The sequence below is a fragment of the Musca domestica genome, unplaced genomic scaffold (assembly GCF_030504385.1).
Source record: "Musca domestica strain aabys unplaced genomic scaffold, Musca_domestica.polishedcontigs.V.1.1 26, whole genome shotgun sequence".
Taxonomy (NCBI): domain Eukaryota; kingdom Metazoa; phylum Arthropoda; class Insecta; order Diptera; family Muscidae; genus Musca; species Musca domestica.
Genome location: NW_026712283.1, coordinates 11,516,112 through 11,542,060, shown reverse-complemented (window position 1 = coordinate 11,542,060; position 25,949 = coordinate 11,516,112). Strand labels below are relative to the sequence as shown.

At 33.3% G+C, this 25,949-nt stretch overlaps 1 protein-coding gene across 2 annotated transcripts in view; it reads right to left on the bottom strand.

Annotated features, from left to right (window-relative positions):
- The window catches only part of LOC101888548 (protein spire), a 189,690-nt gene that overhangs the window by 60,405 nt on the left and 103,336 nt on the right, over positions 1–25,949 (bottom strand). For both annotated transcript variants that reach the window (XM_059123917.1, XM_059123918.1), the window contains exons 5-6: positions 19,133–19,250; positions 15,747–15,823 (exon numbers count right to left, since the gene is read on the bottom strand). In XM_059123917.1, the coding sequence (XP_058979900.1) occupies positions 15,747–15,823; positions 19,133–19,250 (195 nt within the window). The remainder of the gene's footprint in view (positions 1–15,746; positions 15,824–19,132; positions 19,251–25,949) is intronic.

The following is a 25,949-nucleotide window of genomic DNA, read 5'->3' as shown; positions in this document are numbered from 1 at the left end:
ATAATGACGATCATTTATCAAATGATGATCATCATTTCAATCATTAGCGCGGTTGAATGGCAAATGAATAGAGTTGGCCGTAACCAAAGTAGTTTGTTTCAAATCAGTTCTGGTTTGTTGCCACAGCTCTGGCACTAAGATGTGTCTGTTAAGCTACCATGGAATGAGAGGGTGCAATAAGTTGAGTGAGACGTTTGTAAAACGTGGAGATAAAATAAACTGTCGTAGATAAAATAAATGGTCGAAGAGGCCAAAAAGGATATACATATCCTTGATCAGAAAAGAATTATACGACGATTTTGCGAAGTCCGTCTGACTGTCTGTTAAAATCTCAATATAGTCCTCATTATTGATTTGAGAGCTTTGAAATTTGGCACAAACATTTATATTATACGCAGGTTAATTGGAATTGAAAATTGGGTGTATTGGTCAAAAATATTTTTTAAAAAATCCAAGTTTGTCAGATACCTCGAAAAATATTTTTTACAAAATCCACGTTTGTCAGATAACTCGAAAAATATTTTTACAAAATCCACGTTTGTCAGATACCTCGAAAAATATTTTTTTAAAAAATCCAAGTTTGCTATTGGACCACAAAAATATTTTTTACAAAATCCACGTTTGTCAGATACCTCGAAAAATATTTTTTACAAAATCCACGTTTGTCCGATTCCTCGAAAACTATTTTTTACAAAATCCACGTTTGTCAGATACCTCGAAAAATATTTTTTACAAAATCCACGTTTGTCAGATACCTCGAAAAATATTTTTAAAAAAATCCAAGTTTGCTATTGGACCACAAAAATATTTTTTACAAAATCCATGTTTGTCAGATACCTCGAAAAATATTTTTTACAAAATCCACGTTTGCTACGCGATGGGAGCCAAAATTATTTTTTTAAAAAATCCACGATTGCTACGGGATGGGAGCCAAAATTATTTTTTTAAAAAATCCACGATTGCTACGGGATGGGAGCCAAAATTATTTTTTAAAAAAAATCCACGATTGCTATGGGAGCTTAAAATTACTTTTTTAAAAAATCTATGTTTGCTATGAGAGCTCAAAAATAATTTTTAAAAAAATCCACGTTGGCTATGAGAGCTCAAAATATTTTTTAAAGAATCCCCGTTTGTCAGATGCCTCGAAAAATATTTTTTAAAAAATCCACATTTGTCAGATGCTTCGAAAAGTGGTGAACTTCCGAATTTGGTTCTCTCTCTCTCCTATGAAAAAACATACAGCCTTCTTATAACGGCACCGTCCGATTTTCGGTATTTTGAAATATTCTGTCATAATTTCCAACCAAATCAGCTGAAACTTGATAATTGGGGTTCTCGGTGGGTCTGCTACCTCCTGGCAAAAAATGTTCAATTTAGGTCCACTAATTGGTATAGCCTCCATATAACAGTACCGCCCGATTTTCGGTATTTTGAAGGTTTCTGCCACAGTTTTCAACCAAATTAGATGAAAAATGAATTGGGGTCTGTTCTCTCTCTCTGCAAAAAATATCCGCTAGAGGTCCACTAAATGATATAACCCCCATATAGGGGGGTACTTCTTGATTTTCGGTAGTTTTGAGGATTCTGCCACAGTTTTCAACCAACTTTGATAAACATAGGGTATATAAAGCCCTTTTTGCTTTTTTGTAAAAAGATAAGAACTCAAAACACTAACATTTAATGACAAACATGGCCAACACGTAAAAAATACTCAAAATTGGAGTTATCCCTACTTCAAGACTATTCCAAAAAGGGGGCCGTGGAAGTGGTAAGAGAATGAAACACGTTCCATCTATTTTGGTTACTTGTCGATGTAACCCTTCAAAATTATTGCAAAAAATATAATTTTGTCACACAGTGTAATCGTATAAAACCTACGATCGCAATATGAGCCTAAAAGTATGCAACGATTAGCTTTAGTTTTGCATTTTGAGCTTTTAGTCAAGTGATTGTTAATCGATCGATTGATTGGTCGATTTCGACTTTTCAACACCAAAAGTCGAAAATCAAGTTGCCTATATCCTGCCTACCCCCATGATGTAGGGTATAACAAAATTTGGCTTTGCCTGCCTGACTTATTTTTCCGCTTAAAATTCAAAAACTTTGCTGTTTGTTTCAATTCCTGCTGCCTGCCAAATGCTTGGCCTCAAAGGCGTTGCCATGTAATAACGGCAATTGTTGCTGGCTGCAGCAACAACATGCCGCATGCCACCATTCCACAATGCAACCAAACCAAACCAATCCAACCGACCATCCAAGCAGCACTCGATTTGTGTGTTTGCTGATGCGTTTAACGATCGCTGTTTTGTTTTTCTCTTCTCCTCTGTGGATTTTTTGCGCTATGCTCGTTTAAAATGTTGCAAAAGATTTAACGGCAATTGTTGATGTTACTGTTTTTGTTATTATTTTTTGTTTGTGTCTTTTTTTTTCTCCAACTCTTGTTGCCTTCGCCATTAGCACTTGAGTGTGAATTGAAATTGTTTTTGTTGTTTTAAACAATTTTATTATTTATGTATGTCAAAGCTGTAGCTCCAGCAGCTCTGCCACAACAATATGATTTGGGTCTACCACCAAGCCTTTCTTATTTCCCATTTAAATGATATTCTTCTTCTGCTTCGCCTTCTTCTTCTCTACTTTTCCTATTTATTTTCTAACCAGCTTAGCTTGAGCTGCTCCTTTTGCGTTACAATTCCCCATACGGAAGCTGTTGTTATTATTGTAATGTGTCAGGCCGGCCGACTGGATGGCTGGCTGGCAGACTGGCTGTTTCCATTGAATATTTTACAAGAAGTCCGATCACTTTTTTTATTGAATTTTAAATGGTCGAATGTGGCCATGCGTCCGTCCGTCCAAGCTATGAATAAAGGAAAAACGATTGCTAGATTTCAAAAAAAAAAAAAAAAAAAATATATATATACAGTAGTGGCCACGAATTTAAGACACGACATCTAGTGACTTTTGTTATGATAATTTTGACAACCCTGTTATATGAAATAACATTTTCTAATTTTTTCTGTGCACCCTGTGATGTTAAGAAAAAGTACCGTTATTTGGTGTTGTTATTTTTAACATATTGTTGCTTTTTTTGTTATATTATTGTAAAAACGTGCTTTTGAAGCTGGCCACGAATTTAAAACATCTAGAAGTTTTTGTTTTTTAATTAATTGTTTAGAGTTTTTTGAAGGTAATTGGTAAATTAAGAATGTTTTTAGTAATTTTATGTTGTAATAGATCAACATATTTAGTTAGAAATGGCAAAAGGTACTTGGAGTTCGGAGTCCGATCGAAAACTAATCCATCAAATGAAAACTGATGGGAAAACAATTCAGGAGATTTCTAATATATTGAAATGTTCAAGATCTAAAATTTACAACGCCCTGGAACATATAAAGCAACATGGTACAACGAAAAATGTCAAACAGCGCCCTTGAGCCCGAAAAACTACACCCAGGGAGGATAGCTTAATATATAAAGTAGTTGTTAAAGAACCTTTCACAAGTTCTGGTAAAATAAAAAAAAGAAATATCATCGGATTATTGCATCAATATATCGTCCAGAACAATACGAAGACGTCTGAATGAGAAAAACTTACATGGGTGTATAGCACAACGTAAACCACTTGTGTCAAAAAAAGAATATTAAATCTCGTCTAGCTTTTTCAAGGGAACATCTTAAAAAACCGATGACGTTTTGGAAAAATGTACTTTGGACCGACGAGTCGAAGTTTTGCAGATTTGGTTCTGATGGAAAACAATACGTATGGCGTCCTCCAAACCTACAGCATCATCCAAAGTATACCCTTAAAACGGTTAAGTATGGAGGTGGGAATGTTATGGTGTGGGCAGCATTTTCTTGGCATGGCGTGGGACCCATTCACAAGATTAACACTAAAATGGATCAGTACATTTACAAAAACATATTGACAAGCATAATGATGCCATTCGCTGAAGAAAACATGCCTCTAATGTGGAGATTTATGCACGATAATGACCCTAAGCACACTTCACGCCTAGTGAAGAGTTGCTTAGGTGACAACAATATCAAAGTTCTAAAGTGGCCAGCTCAATCTCCAGACCTCAATCCAATTGAGAACTTGTGGAATGATGTTGAGAGACATGTACGTGCAGTAAAACCAAAAAATTTGAATGATTTATGGGAAGAAATCCAAAAGGCTTGGTACGAGATTCCAAAGGAACGTTGTATGGCATTAGTTGAAAGTTTACCAAGGAGATGTGCAGCTGTGATCCAAAATAAAGGGTTCCCAACTAAATACTAAAGTTTCTTTACTAAGTTGAGTTTTTATTTTAATTTTTAATTTTAATTTTTCTTTTATTTTGCCTATGTCCTAAATTCGTGGCCAGGCTAAACTTGTATTAAGCTGTATAAAATGTAAATAACAATTTCTATCGAAATGGAGGTAACAAACCATTGCGAAATTTATTTCATTACATTACAAGGATCTTAAAAAAAAGTAACATGGACCTATTTTTTTAATAAGATTTAAAAATTGTCTTATATATGTAAATGAAATGTCATGTTTTAAATTTGTGGCCACCACTGTATATTGGAAAGTTGGCTCTCGGAGATTTAATTCCGCGAATAAAATGTCGTGGTTAAAAAAATAATCAGATCCTCTGAGCTGAAGTTTGAATTACAGATTTTCAATGAGGCTGGATCTTTTCTAGAAAGAGGGTCTCCAGTCGGTAAGGAGACCCTCTATATGGAGAAGATCTCTTGACACAATAGTGGTTCTCCTATAATCACAAGGCAAGGACCTTTTGTTGTAAAAGAAGACCAAGAGATTTTTTGTTGATAGAAAACAAAGAAGCCTTCTAATACAGGGTTAGATGAAAAAACTGCAGTCAACTTCAGACAGCTGTCATTTCTAAGCCATTCGTCCGACAGCTGTTAAAATTATTCCAGTGACAGCTCATTATCTTGTTTACAAGCGTTCTAAAGCATTTTGGTGAGAATTTTCCAGAAAAAGAGTTATTCGTGATGGAGGAATTCAAGCGTGATAGTGCGATTTCTTTATATTTGGCTGGAAAACCACAAGTGGCTATCCTTAGAGCATTTAAAGGTGAATAAATCTTTTGTATCTTGTACCATTGCTCTTTACTGTGTTACTGGTAGCGTAGCCCGACGTCAAGGAAGTGGATGGAAGAAAACAGCAACATCGGCAGAAATGGTTTGAAAAGTAATGAAGCGACTTGATCGAAACCCGCGTCGCAGTGGCCGAAAAATGCCTCGTGAGCTGAACATATCGCAATATTCCATTCGGCAAATATTGAAAAATGAGCTCGGCGTAAAGTCATTGAAATTCCCAAAAGTCCTAGAACTTACACCGCAACAGAAAATAGATTCAAAAGAGCCAAAGAGTTGCTTCGCTTGGCCGAAAGTGGTGAACTGCCGAATTTGGTTTTCTCCGATGAGAAAACATTCGTTGTCCAGCCGTTTGTAAATGAATAAAATGATCGTTTTTACTTGCCAAAGAGGTCAGCTGAAAATCTGCACCTTCGGTTGGCCACCAGAACTCAAGTGTCGGCCATGGTGATGGCGTGGGCCGCCATAACAGCCGATGGTAGCTCTCAGCTCGTATTAATTGACCGTGGAATCAGAATAAATGCCGAATATTATCTCGAAAATATTCTGGAGGGTGTATTAAAGCCCTCAAACATTTTGGCCGCAGACCTTGGACATTCCAGAACTCAGCACGCGCCACCCAAGAATGGTTATAAGAGGAGGTTCCTTGCTTCATTTCCAGCGCACAATGACCACCAAAATCTCCGGATACCAATCCGTTGGACTATTGTGTCTGGAGTATTTTGGAAAGCAAGGTTGGCACTAAAAAATACCAAAGTGTCGATCACCTCAAGCAAGAGCTTCGCCGGGAATGGGCCAAAATACCGCAGAGCAACATTCGGGCATCGTGTGACTGTTTCATTGGCCGTTTGAAGGGCATAATTCGTGGCAAAGGTGACTAATTCGAACAAATCCAAACTTATTCTAAAATTTGATGTTATTTCCGATTTTTTTTGTTTTCTTTCAAAAAAAAAGAATTAAAAAAGGATGTAAAAAATTATGGCGTTTGACTTTGTTTCAGTTTTTTATCTCACCCTGTATTAGATAAAATTTTAAATTTTTTCAAATATGGTATACCAAAAGTACTAAAAAAGTACGAAAATTTGTGTCATTTTTAAAAAGGGAAAAAGTGAGATGGAGAGACGTGGTAATGGTGAGAGGAAGAGAAGATGATTGTCAAAATCGTTCAACAGGAAGTTGAACTGAATTCCACTTTGTTTTCCAAGTCCAAATGTGCTAGGAATGTTACAAAATTCCTCAATTCAAAAAAAATATTATTTTTCCATAAACAAATTAATTATCCCTCCCCCTGTTGGAATTCGCAACAAATAATAGACGATTAGTGGCACGTCATTTCCTCTCATTCTCTTCCTCTCTCGGATAGTAGCAGTACTTGGCGGAAATTATTATCATCATTCGAATTATAACTGAGTGAGTGAGTGAAAATGTAATTTGCTTTTCATTGCCACTAAATTGGTTATAGAAATTGAAATGCCTATTATCTGAGCATTAAAATGAAAAAGTGAAATACAAAACAATTTCACTTTTTTTATCCATTTGCCTGTCGGTTAGTAGAAAACTTTTTAATGTAAAATTAACAACAAAAAAAGCATGTTGTTTGAATAGCAATAAACTTAATTCCGCTAATCGCGCACAGCCAACTACTTATCGTTAAGCAAATTAAGTGATTTGAAATCATTTATCTTTTTCTATGAATTACATTTCTTTCGATTATCTATGTAAATAAACAATAATAATAAACAAGGATGTAAGGTGAGCTTGATGGTAAAAAATAAGGCGGGATATTTGGAAAACCTTCCTCAAGCGTACGAAAAGTGCTAAAGAGGTACAATATTGTCATTGAGAGATCAGATAAAGCTAAAACTATGAAATTTTGCATGAGGTTCACATCTGGTGTAAGGTAGGATTTTTGGAAATTCGTACTTTATAGATACGATAAGTACTAAAATGAACATCCATGTTACTCCAATGTAGGAAGGAATGACATTTAGCATTAGGTTCAAAAATGGTAGGATTTTGTGGAAATTTGTACCGACCGGGGACCAAAAGGCACATGATCCTTTAGAGTATCTAAAACTCTAAACCCTTGGGATAAGAAATTGTGAGGCAACGACAAAGTTGTCCTATAAAACTAGAACTCTAAATTTTAGGCACTAATTTGAAAAGTTTACAAAAATTGCAAAAATATCCATTAAATTATTTCTTATTTATATATCCGCTCTAAATGTCATATATTCAGATTTTTGTTGTTCGTCAACTCGTAGTGTAATTCAATTAAGAAAAATTTTCTCTTTGACATCATGATGCTTAAATAATTTTTTGATGGAATTTTGGCGATTTTTTATTGATAAAATTAATGTTACAAACTTCTGATGTTCACGGACTTATTGTGTAATAGAGTGAATAAATTTTTTTCCTTTAACATCATTGGGCTAAATTGAAGTTTTGCGGGAATCCTGGAATCAATTTCGAAAATATACCAATTTAAAAAAAAAATAAATAAATAAATTCATATACCTAACATAAATCTAGTATTTCAAGAACAAATTTTAAATATGAAGATTTCAGGCATTTGGTGACTTTTAGTAAAATTCAGTATAGAATATTTTTCTCTTCGACATCACAACCCTAAAATTAAATTTTCGAGGAGTTTCGGGCTCTAATTTTAAAAATATTTGCAAATGACCAAAAATATCAATAACCATTTTGTGTTAATATCCTCCAATTTAGGCCCTTAATTTTACTGATAAATATTATAACTACAGATTTCTGTTGTTCTATGAATTATATTCAAATTTAATGAAGAATATTTTTCTCTTTGGTATCTTAACCCAAAAATTAAGATTTGGGGGAATTTGAGTTCAATTGGAAAAATTGCACTAAAAATCGGTGGAATGATTTCAGATACAGACTTATTCTTTTCGGTGACTTATACTCAAATTCAATTAAGAATAATTTTCTCTTAGGCATCTTGGCCGAAAAACTAAGTTTTGGGGGGAATTTGGACACTAATTTAGAAAGTATATCAAAACTGCTAAAAAATTCTTTGAATAATTTCTTGTTTATATATCCAATTTTAAACTGATCTTCGGCCGATAAATACAGCACATACATGCTTCTTCTTTTCGGTGACTTATACTAAAATTCAATTTAGAATAATTTTCTTTTTGATATTTTAGCTCTAAAATGAAATTTTCCGCAATTTTGACACCAATACAGAAAATATACCAAAATGACCCAAATTAGAGATAATAATTTCTTATTGATATTCTCCAATTTAAGTTCACTCATAAATATTATATTTACAGATTTGTGTTGTTGAATGACTTATAATGAAATTAAGTTTAAAATAATTTTCTCTTTGACATCTTAACCCTAGAATTAAGTTTTGAGGCAATTTTGACACTAATTAAGATAGTATATCAAAACTGCCCAAAAATTCTTTGAATGATTTCTTGTTGATGTATCCAATTTTAAACTGATATTCTAGTGATAAATACTGCATATACATACTTCTACTTTTCGGTGACTTATACTAAAATTCAATTGAGAATAATTTTTTCTTTGACGCCTTAGCCCAAAAATGAAGTCTTGGGGGAATTTGAGATTAATTTGGAAAGTGCTCTAAAATGACCCAAAAATTCTTTGAATGCTTTTTTGTTTATATATATCCGATTTTAAACTGGGTTTCTACCGATAACTATTACACATTCAGACTTCTTCTTTTCGGTGACTTATACTAAAATTTAATAAAGAATATTTTTCTCTTTGACATCTTAGCCAAAAAATTAAGTTTTGGGGGAATTTGAGATCAATTTGGAAAGTGTACCAAAATTACCCAAAAATTCTTTGAATGTTTTTCTTGTGAATATATCCAAATTAAACCGATATTCTCCCGATATATATGTTATATATACAGATTTCTGCTGTTTGGTGACTTACACTAAAATTTTATGTAGAACAATTTCCTTTTTGATATTTTAGCTCTAAAATTAAGTTTTCGGCAAATTTTGACACCAATACAGAAAATATACCAAAATGACCCAAATTAGAGATGATAATTTCTTATTGATATTCTCCAATTTAAACCCATAATTTTACTAATAAATATTATATATACAGATTTTTGTTGTTCGATGACTTATAGTGAAATTAGGTACAGAATAATTTTCTCTTTGACATCTTAGCCCTAAAATTACGTTTTGGCGGAATTTGAGTTCAATTTGAAAAGTATACCAACATTGCCAAATAATTCGTTGTACGCTTTTTTGTTAATATATCCAAATCCAAACCGATATTCGAGTGATAAATAACATAATTACAGTTTTTATTTGTTTGATGACTCATAGTGGGTTTCATATTCCGTCATTTTCGGGGATTTTGGTACCGATTTGAAAAATATACCAAATTGAATAAAACATCGATAATAATTTAATTTTGAAGACCGCAAGTTTAAGCCGATTTACTGATAAATATTATATATACCGATTTCTTTTGTTCGATGACTAACAAGTGAGGAAAATTTGAGTGAGGAAAATTTTCTCCCTTAACACCACAGTAATAAAATTAAGATTTGAAAGTTTTCTGGCACAAATTTGGAAAATATTGAAAATTGTCCAAAAATATTGACATGTGTAGATTTTTTTCATCCTTTCATCATTTTTTTTAATAAGCAATTGACTAGTTCTCAATAAAATTGTTTTGAATTCATTTTCCATATTATCCACCTAATTCATAACCGGTTGATGGGTTTTAATTCCTTGTTCGACAATTGTGTAACAAGAGTTATCAAAATTTTTAATTTTTTTTTGGCAACAAAAATGAATTTCAAATTTACGACAATATTTTTTTTGTTTGTTTTGATATTTTTCTTTTTTGCAAATTATGTAAAATGCAACAAAGCGCATAATCACCCCGCTGACAAACAAGCCAGGCGAGTGAAGCCAGAGAGCCAACGAGCCAACCAAATTGCCCAAGTGATTGCTCCAAAATGCACCGCACAAAATACGCTGAAGATTAAGATTAACCCATTAGGCAGTTCTATCCATGGAAGATTTTTAAAGAGCCTAAGGGCTCTTATATCCGTATTTAAAGTCCAGATAGGTTTTCTATTCATTCTATCCATAGAAAGACTTGAAGATGCCTTTTAATTCACAGAAGGTCTTCTATTCGAAAAAAAAATTAGAGGACATTTTTTTAGAGAGTATTGCCTAAGAGGATCTAGAGAAGTTATACTAAAACCATTCCACACAAGACGTCTTAACGACCCTCACTTATATTTTTAAGGGGTCTACAAAAAGGGCTCCAAAATGAAAGGATTTTTGGGAGTCTTCTTAAGGGGCCTTTTACCATTTGTGACCCCCTAAAGGGTTAAGTCAGAAACCTGTCACGAAAAATCACTGGCATATGAGCTATTATTTTGTTTTGGTTGCCATATCGCCTTTTTTTTAAAGCTCATAACAGAAAATCATAAAAAATGATTTGAAATGCATTCAGGCTTTGTTGAGTGAGTTCGTGTGTATGTTTTCTGTTTTTGAAATCACAATGACACATTTTTTGGAGCGCCGGTGCGCCGTCGCATTAAATCCAAGTCGGTGAGTGGCTGTCAAGCACATTATACAGAAATTGTAATTTTTTTCTTTGCTCCCCAAATGCTGAGCGTTGACAAATAATCCGCACATTATAATTCTGTATTGGATTTTGGAGTTTGTGTTGTGTGTGTGCAACACTTTACGCAATCGCAAAAAACAAAGAGGCAAACACCAAAATGACTGACAGCCAGATAGACAGATTTTTTTTACTGCAAGCCATATTTTTGTAATTTTTCTCTTCGAGATAATCCCATGACAAAACCGTTCGATTTCAAAGGAGATCAAAATTTTGGAAAAAGAGTGGGACATATTTCACATGTCATCTCTGTAATATGGAGACAGGGGTTTTGAAATTGAGGTGTGAAGGGCCGAAATGGCCCAAAGAATCGTTGAATGATTTATTGTAAATATATCTAAATTTAAACCGATATTCTACCAATATGTATTATATATACCGATATCTGCTATTCCGTGACTTATACTTACTTAATATAGAATAATTTCCTCTTTGACATCATAACCCAAAAATGACGATTTGGGGCAATTTGGGCCTTATTTTGGAGAGTATACCAAAAATGACAAAAAAAAACTATTTCAATGATTTCTTGTTTATATATCCAAATCTACACCGATATTCTACGGATAAATATTATACATACAGATTTCATTTGTTCGGTAACTTACAGTGAAATTACATAAGGAAAACATTTCTCTTTGATAACTCAAGCCTAAAATGAAGTTTTCGGGTTGTTTTGGCACCAAATTGAAAACTATACCAAATCTACCTAAAAATCGACCATTTCTTTTTGAAGTCCCCAAATTTTACGATATTTTACTGGTACATATTATATATACCGATTTTTGTTGGTCAGTGACATATAGTGAAATTGAGAGTAGAATATTTTTTCCCTTAATAACGTCAAGCTAAAATCAAGATTTGAGGGTTTTCAGGCACCTACTTTGAATATGTGTCAAATTGACCAAAAAACCCAATAGACTCGAATTGTATCTAATATTTTATTAATAAATTTTAAGAATACAGCTTTCGGCCCTTCGGCGACTTATATTGAAATAGTACATAGAATATTGTTTTCTTTGTTACCTTAACCCTACTGTTAAGTTTTCGCGGAATTTCGGACACTTATTTGGAAAATGTACAAAAATGACCGACAAATTCTTTGAATAATTTCCTTTTTATATATCCACATTTAAACTCATATTCTTCTGTTAATTATTTTATTTTTAGATTTATGTTGTTTCTTATACTAAAGTTTAATGTAAAATAATTTCCCCTTTGGCATCTTAACTCAAAAATGCAGATTTGGGGCCATTTGGGCATTAATTTGGAAATTTCACCAAAAATGCCCGAAAAAACTATATCAATGATTTCTCGTTTATATATCCAAATCTACATCGATATTCTACCAATAAATATTATTTATACAGATTTCATTTGTTCGGTAACTTATAGTGAAATTCCATAAAGAAAACATTTTTTTTGGAATCTCAATCCAAAAATGAAGTTTTCAGGGAGTTTAGACACCAAATTTAAAAATATACCAAAACGACCTATAAATCGATAATTTATTTTTTATGTCCCCAAACTAAAGGCGATATTTCACTAAAACCTTACTGAGTGCTCGAATTGTATCTTATATTTTATTAATAAATTTTAAGAATACAGCTTTCGGCCCTTCGGCGACTTATAGTGAAATTGTCTATAGAGTAATGTTTTCTTTGGAAACTTAACTGTAAAATTAAGTGTTCGGGGAGTTTTGGACACTTATTTGGAAAATACACTAAAATGATCGAACAATTCTTTGAATAATTTTTTGTTTTTATAATTAAATTTAAACCGATATATATTATATATACAGATATCTACTGTTCCGTGACTTATACTAAAATTTTATGTAGAATAATTTCCTCTTTGGAATCTTAGCCCTAAAATTAAGTTTTGGGGCACTTTGGGCATTAATTTGGAAAATATACCGAATTTGCCCAAAAAAACGTTCAATGATTTATTGTTTTTTTATAGTTAAATTTAAACCGATTTTCTACAGATCAATATTGCAAATACATGGTTCTGCTGTTCCGTGACTTATATTAAAATTTAATGTAGAAAAATTTTTTCTTTGACATCTTAGCCCTAAAATTAAGTTTTGAGGGAATTTCGATATTTATTTGGAAACATACTAAAATTACCGCAAATTCTTTAAATAATTTTCTGTTTATATTTCCAAATTTAAAGCTATTTATATTGTACCAATAAAGTATTACATATAAAGGATTCTGTTTTTACGTGAGCAACACTGGAATTTAATGTAGAACATTTTCCTCTTTGGTATCTTAGCTCTAAAACAAAGTTTTGGGCCAATTTGGGTATTAATTTGGAAAATATACCAAATTTGCCCAAATAATCGTTGAATGATTTATTATTCATATATAAAAATTAAAACCGACATTCTACCGATAATTACTGCAAATAACGGATTCTGTTGTTTCGTGACTTATACTAAAATTTAATGTAGAAAATTTTTCTCTTTGAAATCTTAGCCCTAAAATGAAGTTTTGGGGGATTTTCGGACACTTATTTGGAAAACATACTTAAATGACCGCAAATTCTTTGAATAATTTTCTTTTCATATATCCAAATTTAAGCCGATGTTTTACCAATAAAATATTACTAATACAGGTTTTTGTTGTTCCGTGACATACTAAAATTTAATGTATAATAATATTCTCTTTGGCATCTTAACCCAAAAATTACGTTTTTGGGCCATTTTGGGCATTCATTTGGAAAATATACCAAATTTCTCCAAATAATCGTTGAATGATTTATAATTCATATATAAAATTTTAAACCGAAATTCTACCGATAATTACTGCATATAAAGGATTCAGCTGTTCCGTGACTTATACTAAAATTTAATGCAGAATAATTTCCTCTTTGAAATCTTAGGCCAAAAATGAAGTTTTGGGGGAGTTTCGGACGCTTATTTGGAACACATACTTAAATGACCGCAAATTCTTAGAATAATTTTCTGTTTATTTATCCGAATATAAACCGACATTCTATCAATAAACTAATACATATTCATGAATCTGTTGTTTGGCGACTTATACTAAAATTAAATGTAGAATATTTTCCTCTTTGGCATCTTAACCCTAAAACAAAGTTTTGGACCAATTTGGGCATTAATTTGGAAAATATACCAAATTTGCCCAAATAATCGTTGAATGATTTATTATTCATATATCAAAATTTAAACCTACTTTCTACCGATATATGTAGCAAATACAGATTTCTGCTGTTCCGTGACTTATACTAAAATGTAACGCAGAATAATTTCCTCTTTGGAATCTTAGCCCAAAAATTAAGTTTTGGGGGAATTTCAGACGCTTATTTGGAAAACATACTTAAATGACCGCAAATTCTTATAATAATTTTCTGTTTATGTATCCAAATGTATTATTCGGCGACTTATACTAAAATTCAATGTAGAATAATTTCTTCTTTAGAATTTTAGCCCTAAAATTAAGTTTTCGGGCAATTTGGACATTCATTTGGAAAGTATACCAAAAATGACAAAAATATTCTTTGAATAAATTTTGTGTATATATATCCCAATATTAATCCATGTTCTACCGACAAATGTAACATAAAATCTGCCATTCGGTGGCCTATACTCAAATTAAATTTAGAATATTTTTCTCTTTGGGGTCTTTGCTCTACACTGAAGTTTCCGGGGTAGTTTGTCAGTAAATAAGAAAATACACAAAAATTAATCAAAAAATCGATGACGATTTCTTGGCCACATCCCCGTAATTAAGACGATTTTCTACAGATAAATATTATATATACCGATTTCCTTTATTAAGAGAGTTATAGTGAAATTTGATGAGGAATACTTTGGTCTTTGACGCCATCCTTCTAAAATAATGCTTTGTTGGAGATTTTTGCACAAATTAACACAAAGTACGACTTTAAATGAATTCATAGTATTTAGGTAAGATTAAGTCTCTTGGCGTCTTTTGGGGTCTATTAGGACTTTCTTGCGGATTTTATAAACATAATTTTGTCGAAGTGCCATCTCTTGATTTTTTTTCTATATTTTTAAAAAATACCATCACCTGTTTAATCTCGGATTGCTTTTGCGCCTTATATCATTTTGCCAAAAAATTACAAACTTTTAATCATAATTACCCCTTTTTTCATGGCTAATAAATCATCGGCAATACACGCAATAAAATTCGAATCAGACCGACACGTGTGGTCTCATAAAAATCACTGCCTTTAAATTTACAACACAAAATTTTTGTGGGACAAAACAAAAAAAAAAACAAAAATTATTTATTTAATCAGAAAACACGCAAGCCAATACTTCTGCTGCCCGTAGAATATAGAATGGCAATAATAACAATGAAAAAACAAAATTAAACGACCAAATAAATGACTTACAATAATATCAACAACAAAATAAAAGAAAAGGAAATTCAAAAGGCCACAACATCAAAGAAAAACTGCTTCCCAAAAAAAAAAAAAAATGTAAAAAATATGGGCCAAAACAAGGAGTGCCAATTTTGTGATAATCATTACAACAAACACACAGACAGTGGCCATATCAAACCAATAACAATTATTGGCCACGGACTTACAGCGGTGTGAATTAAATTTGTGTGTGGTTTTTAAGAAAATTCCTATCATAAAAATTGGATTCCTTATGGAGATTTCAGGCCCTTCCCCCCTGGCCCCATAATAAATTAGGTTTGAATCTTCGTAAATCATATTGGGTATGTCTGGAATAACTGATGAAGAAGACTACGACGACGATGACGGTGATGGATAAGACAGGCTTTTCGTTTTGATTTATGATTTACTTATGGGAGACACACACATACATACACGGTTGTATGTGTGTGTGTCTTCAGTCAAAATATTATAAATTGTTTAATAATATATACATATATATTTTTAAATTTCGTTTTGTAGACGATTTGAGTTTTAAGCCTGTTTGTAATTTAAAAAATAAGACGGTGTCGACTACTTACCCAATCGTTGAAATCAAATTTGGCCAACTCCTGCTGTGACGTCTGGTTATCCGCTTTTAAATGTAAATTATCAGCACCTGCATAAGTGAACAAGAGAATTTATGTTAATTTCGAATAATTAATATGGGAAACAGCTAAATGATTAAGATGAAGATAACAAATGAGAGAAACAAGATTTATGGATTATGGGTAATATATTAGGCCGTATGTGAGATTCCGAGAATTATGGTTAAATGTGGATTAATTAAAAGCGAATTGAGAAATATGAAGTTTAAAAGATTTAATTCAATTTTCAATAGATTGTTTTTCTCAAAATTAGGAAGCTTCAAGGCTACTTTGCAGCTAAAACTCAAAATTGCCCGCTAACCCCGTCAACACCTTAAAATCCTTGGAGTCATGGCTCTAAACTGAAGTTTTTGGAACAGTTTGGCAGTAATTAAAAAAATAAGCAAAAATTGACCAAAACATCGTTGATGATTTATTCTTCCACATTCCCGTAATTAAGGAGATTTCTTGCAGATATATATTATATATTCAGATTTCCATTGCTCCGAGACTTCAATTCAATAAAGCCCACTTACTCGTCACCACCTTAAAATTTTCAGATTCGTTTCAACAGTTCGGGTTAGGCCTTTTTATACCCTCCAGCATACATAGTATGGAGGGTATATTAAGTTCGTCATTCCGTATGTAACTCATCGACATAATAATTTTAGACCTTACAAAGTATATAAAGGGTGATGATGTTGAAAAAACTGCAACCAACTTCAGGCTGCTGTTATTTATAAGCCACTCGTCCGACAGCTGTTAAAATGATTCCCGTGATAGCTCATTATATTGTTTACAAGCGTACAAAAGCCGTTTTTGTGAGAATTTTCCAGAAAAAAAGTTACTCGTGATGGAGGAATTCAAGCGTGATAGTGTGATTTCTTTATATTTGGCTGGAAAACAACAAGTGGCTATTGTTAGAGCACTCCAGCATTTAAATGTGAATAAATCTTTTGTGTCTCGTACCATCGCTCGTTACCGTGATACTGGTAGCGTAGCCCTACGATGTCAAGGAAGTGGACGGAAGAAAACAGCAACATCAGCAGAAATGGTTCGAAAAGTAAAGAAGCGACTTGATCGAAACCCGCGTCGCAGTGGCCGAAAAATGGTGGTGAACTGCCGAATTTAGTTTTCTCCGATGAGAAAACATTCATTGTTCAGCAGTTTGTAAAGGAACAAAATGATCGTGTTTACTTGCCAAAGAGGTCAGCTGAAAATGTGCACCTTCGGTTGGCCAACAGAACCCAAGCGCCGGCCATGGTGATGGTGTGGGCCACCATAACAGCCGATGGTCGCTCTCCGCTTCTATTAATCGACCGTGGCATCATATAACTCCCGAATGTTATCGCGAAAATATTCTGGCGGGTGTATTAAAGCCTTGGGCACGCAAACATTTTGGCCGCAGACCGTGGACATTCCAACAGGACTCAGCACCATCGCACTCAGCACGGTTAAAAAATGAGGTTCCTCGTTTCATTTCCAGCGCACAATGGCCACCAAAATCTCCGAATTCTAATCCGTTGGACTATTGTCTAGCAAGCGCTTCGCCGGGAATGAGCCAAAATACCGCAGAGCAACATTTGGGAAGCGTGTGATGGTTTCATTGACCTTTTAAAGGCCTTAATTCGTGCCAAAGGTGACCAATTCGAACAAATCTGAACTTATTCTAAAATTTGATGTTATTTCCGACATTTTTTGCTTTCATTCAATAAAACTTAAAAAAAAATAAAATATCATGGCGTTTGACTTTGTTGCAGTTTTTTTATATAACCCTGTATATACTTCTTGATCAGCGTAAAATTCTAAGACGATTTAGCCCTGACCGTCCGTCAGTCTGTTGTAATCAAGCTAGAGTCAAAACGAATAAAGATAGGAAGTTAAAATGTTGCACAGATCTGTCTTTGTCTGCAGGCAGGTCAAGTTCGAATATGGTATATATCGGCGCACGATATCGCATAGCCCCATATAACGGTAACTCCGATATTCGATATTTTTTTGACTGTAGCCAAATTTCCTCTGAGTACTTTACCGCCTGGAAGAGTATTGTTTATATGGGTCCACAATACCGTATATCCCCCATATAACGGTACCCCCGGTATTCGGTATTTTGATGATTGTAGCCACAATTTTTAATGGTATTATCTGAAAATCCTCAAAAAGAGTTCGTTTCGAGCACTTTCACGGTATCGTATATCCCTCATTAAACGGTACCTCCCGATTTTTCAATGGAATTGTCTATAAATCCATACTAGAAGTTCTTTCTAAGCACTTTACTCCCTGGAAGAGAAATGTCTATATAGGTCCACGATATCGTATATTAAACGGTACCCTCCGATATTCGATATTTTGATGATTTTCGCCACATTTTTCCACGGACTTTTTTAAAAATAACGGTACCTCCCTATATTCGGTAAATTGTTAAATTTTACCAATTCTTCAAAAAAAAAAAAAGAAAAAAAAAAAACAAAATTCATTGAATTTATGAACTGAATTCCTAAATTAAACCTTAAATACATTCATGCCGGCAAACACATTAGAAAAACCGATATTTACCACTTGTTCCTGGAATATCCGAAATTTCCAGGTTTTGCTTTTCAAAAAAAAGTTCATCGAATTTATGAACTATGTTCCTAAGTTGTTTCTGAAAATCAATTAAACGCCACAAAACATTAACGAAAAAATTCTTAACTTCTTAATTCTCAGATAAGCTCATCAAATATGTTAAATTAAAAGAGTTACCACATCATCCAATAACGAAGTTCATAGAATTTATGAACAAAATTCCTATATTGATTCCTACATTCATTCAAACCCGTGAAAACATTAAATTGGTTACGAAATTCATTTAAACACCCGAAAGCTTTATCTTATGTAAGTTTTCATACATTAGCTCTACAAATATTTCGTATTCTTTTTTCTAAAAACGAAGTTCATTGAATTTATGAACAAAATTCCTATATTGATTCCTACATTCATTCAAACCCGTAAAAAAATTAAATTGGTTTCGAAGTTCATTCCAAGACTCGAAAACATTCGAAGTTTTCATATTTTAGCTCTAAAAATATTTTTCTTTAAATACAAATCACTTTTTCGAAAAAAAAAGTTCATTGAATGTATGAACGAAATTCCTAAATTGATTCCTACATTCATTCAAACCCGTAAAAACACTATCGAACTTCAATTTCAAATATAGGCTTTATTTGTAGTGCTATTGAAATATATATTTGATCACGCAAAAACGAAAATCATTGAATTTATGAACGAGGTTCCTAAATTTATGAACAAAATTTTTAAATTTATGAACTACCTTCAAACGCAATTTCCAAACCCATACTCACCACTATTCAAAACTTGTTGCAGGAATATTCGCAATTCTAGGGTTTCGGTTACTAAAGCTCGACACACCGCTTTGTAGTGTTCTTCAGGTACAGTTGGTTTTATGTGGTTTCTGCAGGCCTGGAAAGAAGAGAGAAAAAAATCCAAATGAGAAAGAGGAAAAATAGAAAAACAGGAAACAATAGTAAATCTCAAAAAAAGAAGAGGGGTGGGGGGCAGAAATTCTAGATCATTATTCTTGCATGAAATCTACGTCTTTAGCTGCTGACTGTCAGCAGGTGTATCAGCATTACCAAAGAACCTTAACCAAGACAAATTGAAGGTAATGAGAAGATGGCTGAGTGACTGACTAACTGGCTGGGTGGTTGCTTGGTTGGATTGGTGATTGAGGTGGAGGAGATGACGCTACATGGCGATGCAAATGGAGATGGTGCAGTGGCAAATGACAATACAAATAGTTTATGGTAATTTAACACTTATTAAGTAATTTTTGTAAAACATTTATGTGGAAAATGGAGGAGGAGAAGAAGAAGAAGTAGAAAAAATGACAAAAACAACAACGTGGCATGTTGCTATTATTTTTTTTTATTTTTTCTTCTCTGAAAATACAAGGAAATATGATTTAAATAAAGAAAACCCCCAACAAGCCATGCAATTGGATGATGATCACCAGCCATCATTATAATTATTGTTGTTTTTGTTGTAGCTGTCGTATGTAGGTAGCTAAGGTAGCGGAACATTCCCTGTGTTTGCCGGTTTCAAGATCCAATTGCAAGCCCAGCCAAACTAAACCAAAGTGTTGACAAGTCTCAATTGCAATGGAGGTTGGTTGCCAAGTTGTTTGGAAGTCGGACGATCGCTCGGTCGGTCGGGAGGTTGGTCGGTCGCTCGGTTCATAAGTTTTGTTTAGCGACATTAGTGGTGGTCACACAGATCCACTGGATCATCATCATTATGAATGGTTGGCTGGATGGATGGATAAGCTACTTGGATGATCCCCCCCCTTGGCTGTTGTTTGTTTTACCTAAGGCGATAATAATATTTTTGTTGTTGTTCTTGCTGCTGTTGTTGCCGTCGTTATTGCATCAAGCGTATCATTGCTAGCTGCCTCCTCTTCCTCTTCAAATCTTGTGTGAGAAACCACAGAAAAATATTAGAAAAATGTCAGCTGCATTATAGAAATATCACTTAGGTGTGAAAATGAAAACAAGCTGAGCGCTAGATGTATCTTATAGATTTACACTTTTCTTGAGTTGGGAAAATAACCAAGAACAACAACAACAACATTGACATCGACATGGAAGAAATTTAAACTGTTTTGACAGCAGCTAAGATGGGTTATTTAATGGTGAGGGTTATCTTTCCTTGAATTAGTAGCAAAGTGGGTAAATTAATGACACGGTGGTTGAGACATTTTGAATGGATTGATAAGGGACAACTTCTTAGGAGAAGAAGGAGGCCTACATATGTACCAATTTTTTTTAAAGAAAACAAGTAAAAAGCATCTAAGGCCCAGCCGAACTTTTGATAACCTCCATCATTTGGAAAATTTCCAAAAATACCGTATAAAGGCAAACCGTTTTGACATAGGCTTTAGTACCCATTAAGTTCTACAAGTACAAAATTTTACAAAAATAAAAAAAAACCGAATAAAGGGAGGTAATGCCGTGGACCGACATGACCCATTTACGAACTTCACCTGCCTACTGGAAAAAACACACATGTGCTAAATTTTAGCCTCCTATCTCAATTCGTTCGAAAGAAAAGAAAGCTAATATACCCTCTATAGAACGGCGGAGAGCATAAAAAAGGATATTTTTCAGGGACTATCAGAGCAGAGAACGGCGATTTTATAGAAAAGGCTAAAAGGCTGTTTTATAAGAATAGAATACAGTCCACCCGTTTTGAAATACGATTAGATGAATATGAAATATAAGATGGCGAAAGGACTTCGGGGGTGTTCGAGCATTCGAAATAGAGTTGTTCAGATCGGGAATTTGATGTTTCCGAGGACTCGTAACCAAGAAGGTGAACGATTTGTGGACAATCGGGAACTATGATGTAGCGATATCGGGTTTTTTTCACGATTAGTATTCGGGTGGTTGATGTGAAGAGTGATTAGCGGACGATTCGAAGGTGACTCGTGGGTGACCTCGGAATTTTGAGAAGTGAGGAAGGCCAGGAAAAATTATGCTTGCGTTGTGGTGAAGCTGTCGTTCGGGATGATGATGATTCGAAGGTAATCGGGAACTTTGACGTATGGTTGTCGCTTGTCTACAGGTCGAATGTTATCTAGCCTTGGAGGTCCTTAACAATCCCGGAAAAGAATTTCTTAAAAAAACTCACTTCTTTTGGACTTGAGGGTTCTTAAAAAATATTCTTAAAAATCCACTTTTTTTAGACTTGAAAGTCCTTGAAAAAATATTCTTAAAAATCTACATTTTCTAGCCTTGAAGGTCCTTGAAAAAATATTCTAAAAAAACCCACACTTAAATATTCTAAAAAAATACACCTTTTCTAGGCTTGAAGGTCGTTGATGATACTGGAAAAAATATTCTTGGATGTCCTTGAAAAAATATTCTTAAAAACACGTTTCGGAGGACCTTTATTTATCCTTTAAAAAATATTCATAAACATCCACGTTTTCTAGCCTTGAAGGTCCTTGATGATTCTTGAAAAATAGTCATAAAAATCCACGTGTCATAGTCTTGAAGGTCCTTGTTGATACTTGAAAAGATTTTCTTAAAAATCCACGTTTTCTAGTCCTGAAGGTCCTCGATGGCCCTTAAAAACCCACGTTTTCTGGTCTTGATGATCCTCAATGATTCTTAACAAAATATTCTTAAAAATCCACGTTTTCTAGCCTTGGAGGTCCTCGATGATCCTTTAAGAAGTATTCTTAAAAATCAACGTTTTCTAGTCTTGAAGGTGCTTAACGATCCTTGAAAAAATATTCTTAAAAAAATAGACGTTTTCTAGCTTTGATGATCTTAAAAATTTTTCTTAAAAATTTAAGTTCTCAAGCCTTGGAGATCCTTTTTTTAAATCCATCAGAAGTGGCCCTTAACAATATTCTTAAAAATCCAAGTTTTCTAGCCTTAGAGATCCTTTTTCCCTTTTTAAATTCATAATTTTTTTCTTAAAAATCCAAGATTTCTAACCTTGGATATCCTTCTTCGTTTTTTAAATCCATCAGAAGTGGTCCTTAAAAAATTTTCATAAAAATCCAAGTTTTATAGCCTTGGAGATCCTTTTTTTAAATCCATCAGAAGTGGTCCTTAAAAGTTTTCTTAAAAATCCAAGTTTTCCAGCCTTGGAAATCCTTTTTTTTAGTCCTTGGAAAAAATTCTTTAAAGATAGAACGCTTGTTAGTTCTTGGAGAAAATATTCTTTAAAAAATCCACGCCTGATGGAACTTGAAAAAATTATTCTTTAAAAACCCCAGGACTGTTAGTCCTTGGAAAAAAAATATTCTTTAAAAAAATCCTCGACTGTTAGTCTTTGGAAAAACATTCTTTAAAAAATCCACGTCTGCTAGTCCTTTGAAAAAATATTCGTTTAAAAAATCCACGCCTGTTAGTCTTTGAAAAAAAAAATCTTTTAAATAATCCTCGCCTGTTAGTCTTTGGGAAAAATATTCTTTAAAAATCCAGGCCTGTTAGTCCATAACAAAATATTCTTTAAAATAAACCTCGCCTGTTAGTCCTTGAAAAAAGTCCTTGAAAAAAATATTCTGTTATTCCTTGAGAAAAATATTCTTTAAAATAATCCTCGCCCGTTAGTCTTTGAAAAAATATTCTTTAAAATAATCCTCGCCCGTTAGTCTTTGAAAAAATAGTTTTTAAAAATTCCACGCCTGTTAGTCCTTGGAAAAAAAATGTTTTAAAAAATCCAGGCCTGTTAGTCCTTGGAAAAAATATTCTTTAAAAAAATCCACGCCAGTTAGTCTTTGGAAAAACATTCTTTAAAAAATCCACGTCTGCTAGTCCTTTGAAAAAATATTCGTTTAAAAATTCACGCCTGTTAGTCCTTGGAAAAAATATTCTTCAAAAAATCCACGTCTGCTAGTCCTTTGAAAAAATATTCGTTTAAAAATCCACGCCTGTTAGTCCTTGGAAAAAATATTCTTTAAAAAATCCACGCCTCTTAGTCGTTGGAAAAAATATTCTTTAAAAAATCCAGGCCTGTTAGTCCTTGAAAAAAATATTCCTTAAAATAATCATCTCCTTTAAGTGCTTTGAAAAAATACTGGGTTTTTTTCAAGTTCCTTCCAACTGGTGGAGGGTATTTATTAAGTATTCCATTTTCCATAAATGTGAGAGAGGTACGAAAAATCATGCACCTGTTGATCTGTTTCCAAAAAAAAAAACTTTCTCAGTGGCTAAGGAAATGTTAGTGTTTTCAATGGAGGTTCTTGTAAATATTTAGTGATCGTCATGCCATGAAATTTTTCTCATCTTTGAACCCATATATTAGACTAAATACAGCTTCCCAAAAATTTCTTCCCATGACTATATAAACAATACCTCTAATATGTATCCAAATACCCCCCCACATAAAATTTCTCAAATCACAGGCTTTTCGTTACAGGCCCTCAATTAGCATTGAAAATTGTAATGTATGTTCTCTAATGACCACCACCCCACTGCTCTGTTGACAAAATCTGAATGGCAGAGAGCTCTCTCGAAGCTTGTGTATTTTGAAAAATACAATTATTTAATAAAATGTGTAATTTTTCAATTTTGAGTTTACAATTTTCAGACGTTTGATGATGATTAGTTAACACAAAGACAAAAAACAACAGAAGATAAAGAGGAAAACCCCAAAGACGTTCCAATGCACTTCACATAAGCACAACAGGGTACAACCATCCTCTCTGTGGGTTTCAAGACATCACCAGCATTAAATCGACCACATCGCCCATCTCAAGTCGGCCAATATTAATATATCAAATTATCTCCCAACTCATCTACCCACTGAACTGATCGTATTTGCTTTACTTTTTCACACTCTACATCCAAATTCGTCAAACACTTGAGAGTGCGGATAAATACCAAAAGATACATGGATCGATGGATAGATGTGTGTAAATATGTTACGCATGATTGTGTCTGTGTGCGGCTTAACCACACATAGGGAAGTGATTTAATAATACACCAACACCGACTGATGCAACAACATTAATGAGACCAGATACCATGTTGTTGTAATATCTGTTTTGTAATACTAGCCAAGTTTTTCATCGTTTTCATTATGAACGTCAAGAACGTCATTTTTGTGTGTCGGTCGTATGTGTGTGTGTGTTTGATTTTCATTTTGCCATGACTTTGGTATGAAATTTCTTCCGTTCGGAAGTATGGATTCGAATACCACAAAATGTAGTTTAATATGTAATCGAAGTGAGGCGAATAAATTACAGAGAGAATTACAAGTACAAGAGAGGAATGTTGTAACCAACCAAGAGAGGAACATGTGTATTTAATAAAAAAAATGACCACCAGGCGTGGAGTTTTTAAAGAATATTTTTCCAAGGACTAACAGGGGTGGATTTTTTTGAGAATATTTTTTCCAAGGGCTAACAGACCTGGGTTTTTAAAGAATGTTTTTCCAAGGACTAACAGGCGTGGATTTTTTAAAAGAATATTATTTCCAAGGACTAAGAGGCGTGGATTTTTTTAAATAATATTTTTTCTCAAGGACTAACAGGTGTGGATTTTTTAAAGAATATTTTTTCCAAGGACTAACAGGCGTGGATTTTTTAAAAGTATAGTTTTCCCAAGGACTAACAGGCGTGGATTTTTTCAAAGAATATTTTTTCCAAGGACTAAAAAGTGTGGATTTTTTAAAAAATATTTTTCCAGGTACTAAAGGCGTGGATTTTTTAAAGAATATTTTTCCCAAGGACTAACAGGCGTGGATTTTTTTAAAGAATATTTTTCCCAAGGACTAACAGGCGTGGATTTTTTTAAAGAATATTTTTTGCAAGAACTAATAGGCGTGGATTTTTTAAAGAAGAATACTTTTTCCAAAGACCGTCAGACGTGGATTTTTTAAAATATTTTTTTTTCAAGGACTAACGGGCGTGGATTTTTTAAGGAATATTTTTTCTAAGGACTAACAGACGTTGATATTTTTAAAGAATATTTTTTCCAAGGACTAACAGGCGTGGATTTTTTAAAGAATATTTTTTCCAAGGACTAACAGGCGTGGATTTTTTAAAGAATATTTTTTCCAAGGACTAACAGGCGTGGATTTTTTAAAGAATATTTTTTCCAAGGACTAACAGGCGTGGATTTTTTAAAGAATATTTTTTCCAAGGACTAACAGGCGTGGATTTTTTAAAGAATATTTTTTCCAAGGACTAACAGGCGTGGATTTTTTAAAGAATATTTTTTCCAAGGACTAACAGGCGTGGATTTTTTAAAGAATATTTTTCCCAAGGACTAACAGGCGTGGATTGTTTAAAGAATATTTTTTCCAAGGACTAACAGGCGTGGATTTTTTAAAGAATATTTTTCCCAAGGACTAACAGGCGTGGATTGTTTAAAGAATATTTTTTCCAAGAATATATTTTTTTTAAAGAATATTTTTTCCAAGAATATATTTTTTTTAAAGAATATTTTTTCCAAGGACTGAAAGGCGTGGATTTTTAAAAGAATATTTTTTCCAACGACTAACAGACGTGGATTTTTTAAAGAATATTTTTCCCAAGGACTAACAGGCGTGGATTGTTTAAAGAATATTTTTTCCAAGAATATATTTTTTTTAAAGAATATTTTTTCCAAGGACTGAAAGGCGTGGATTTTTAAAAGAATATTT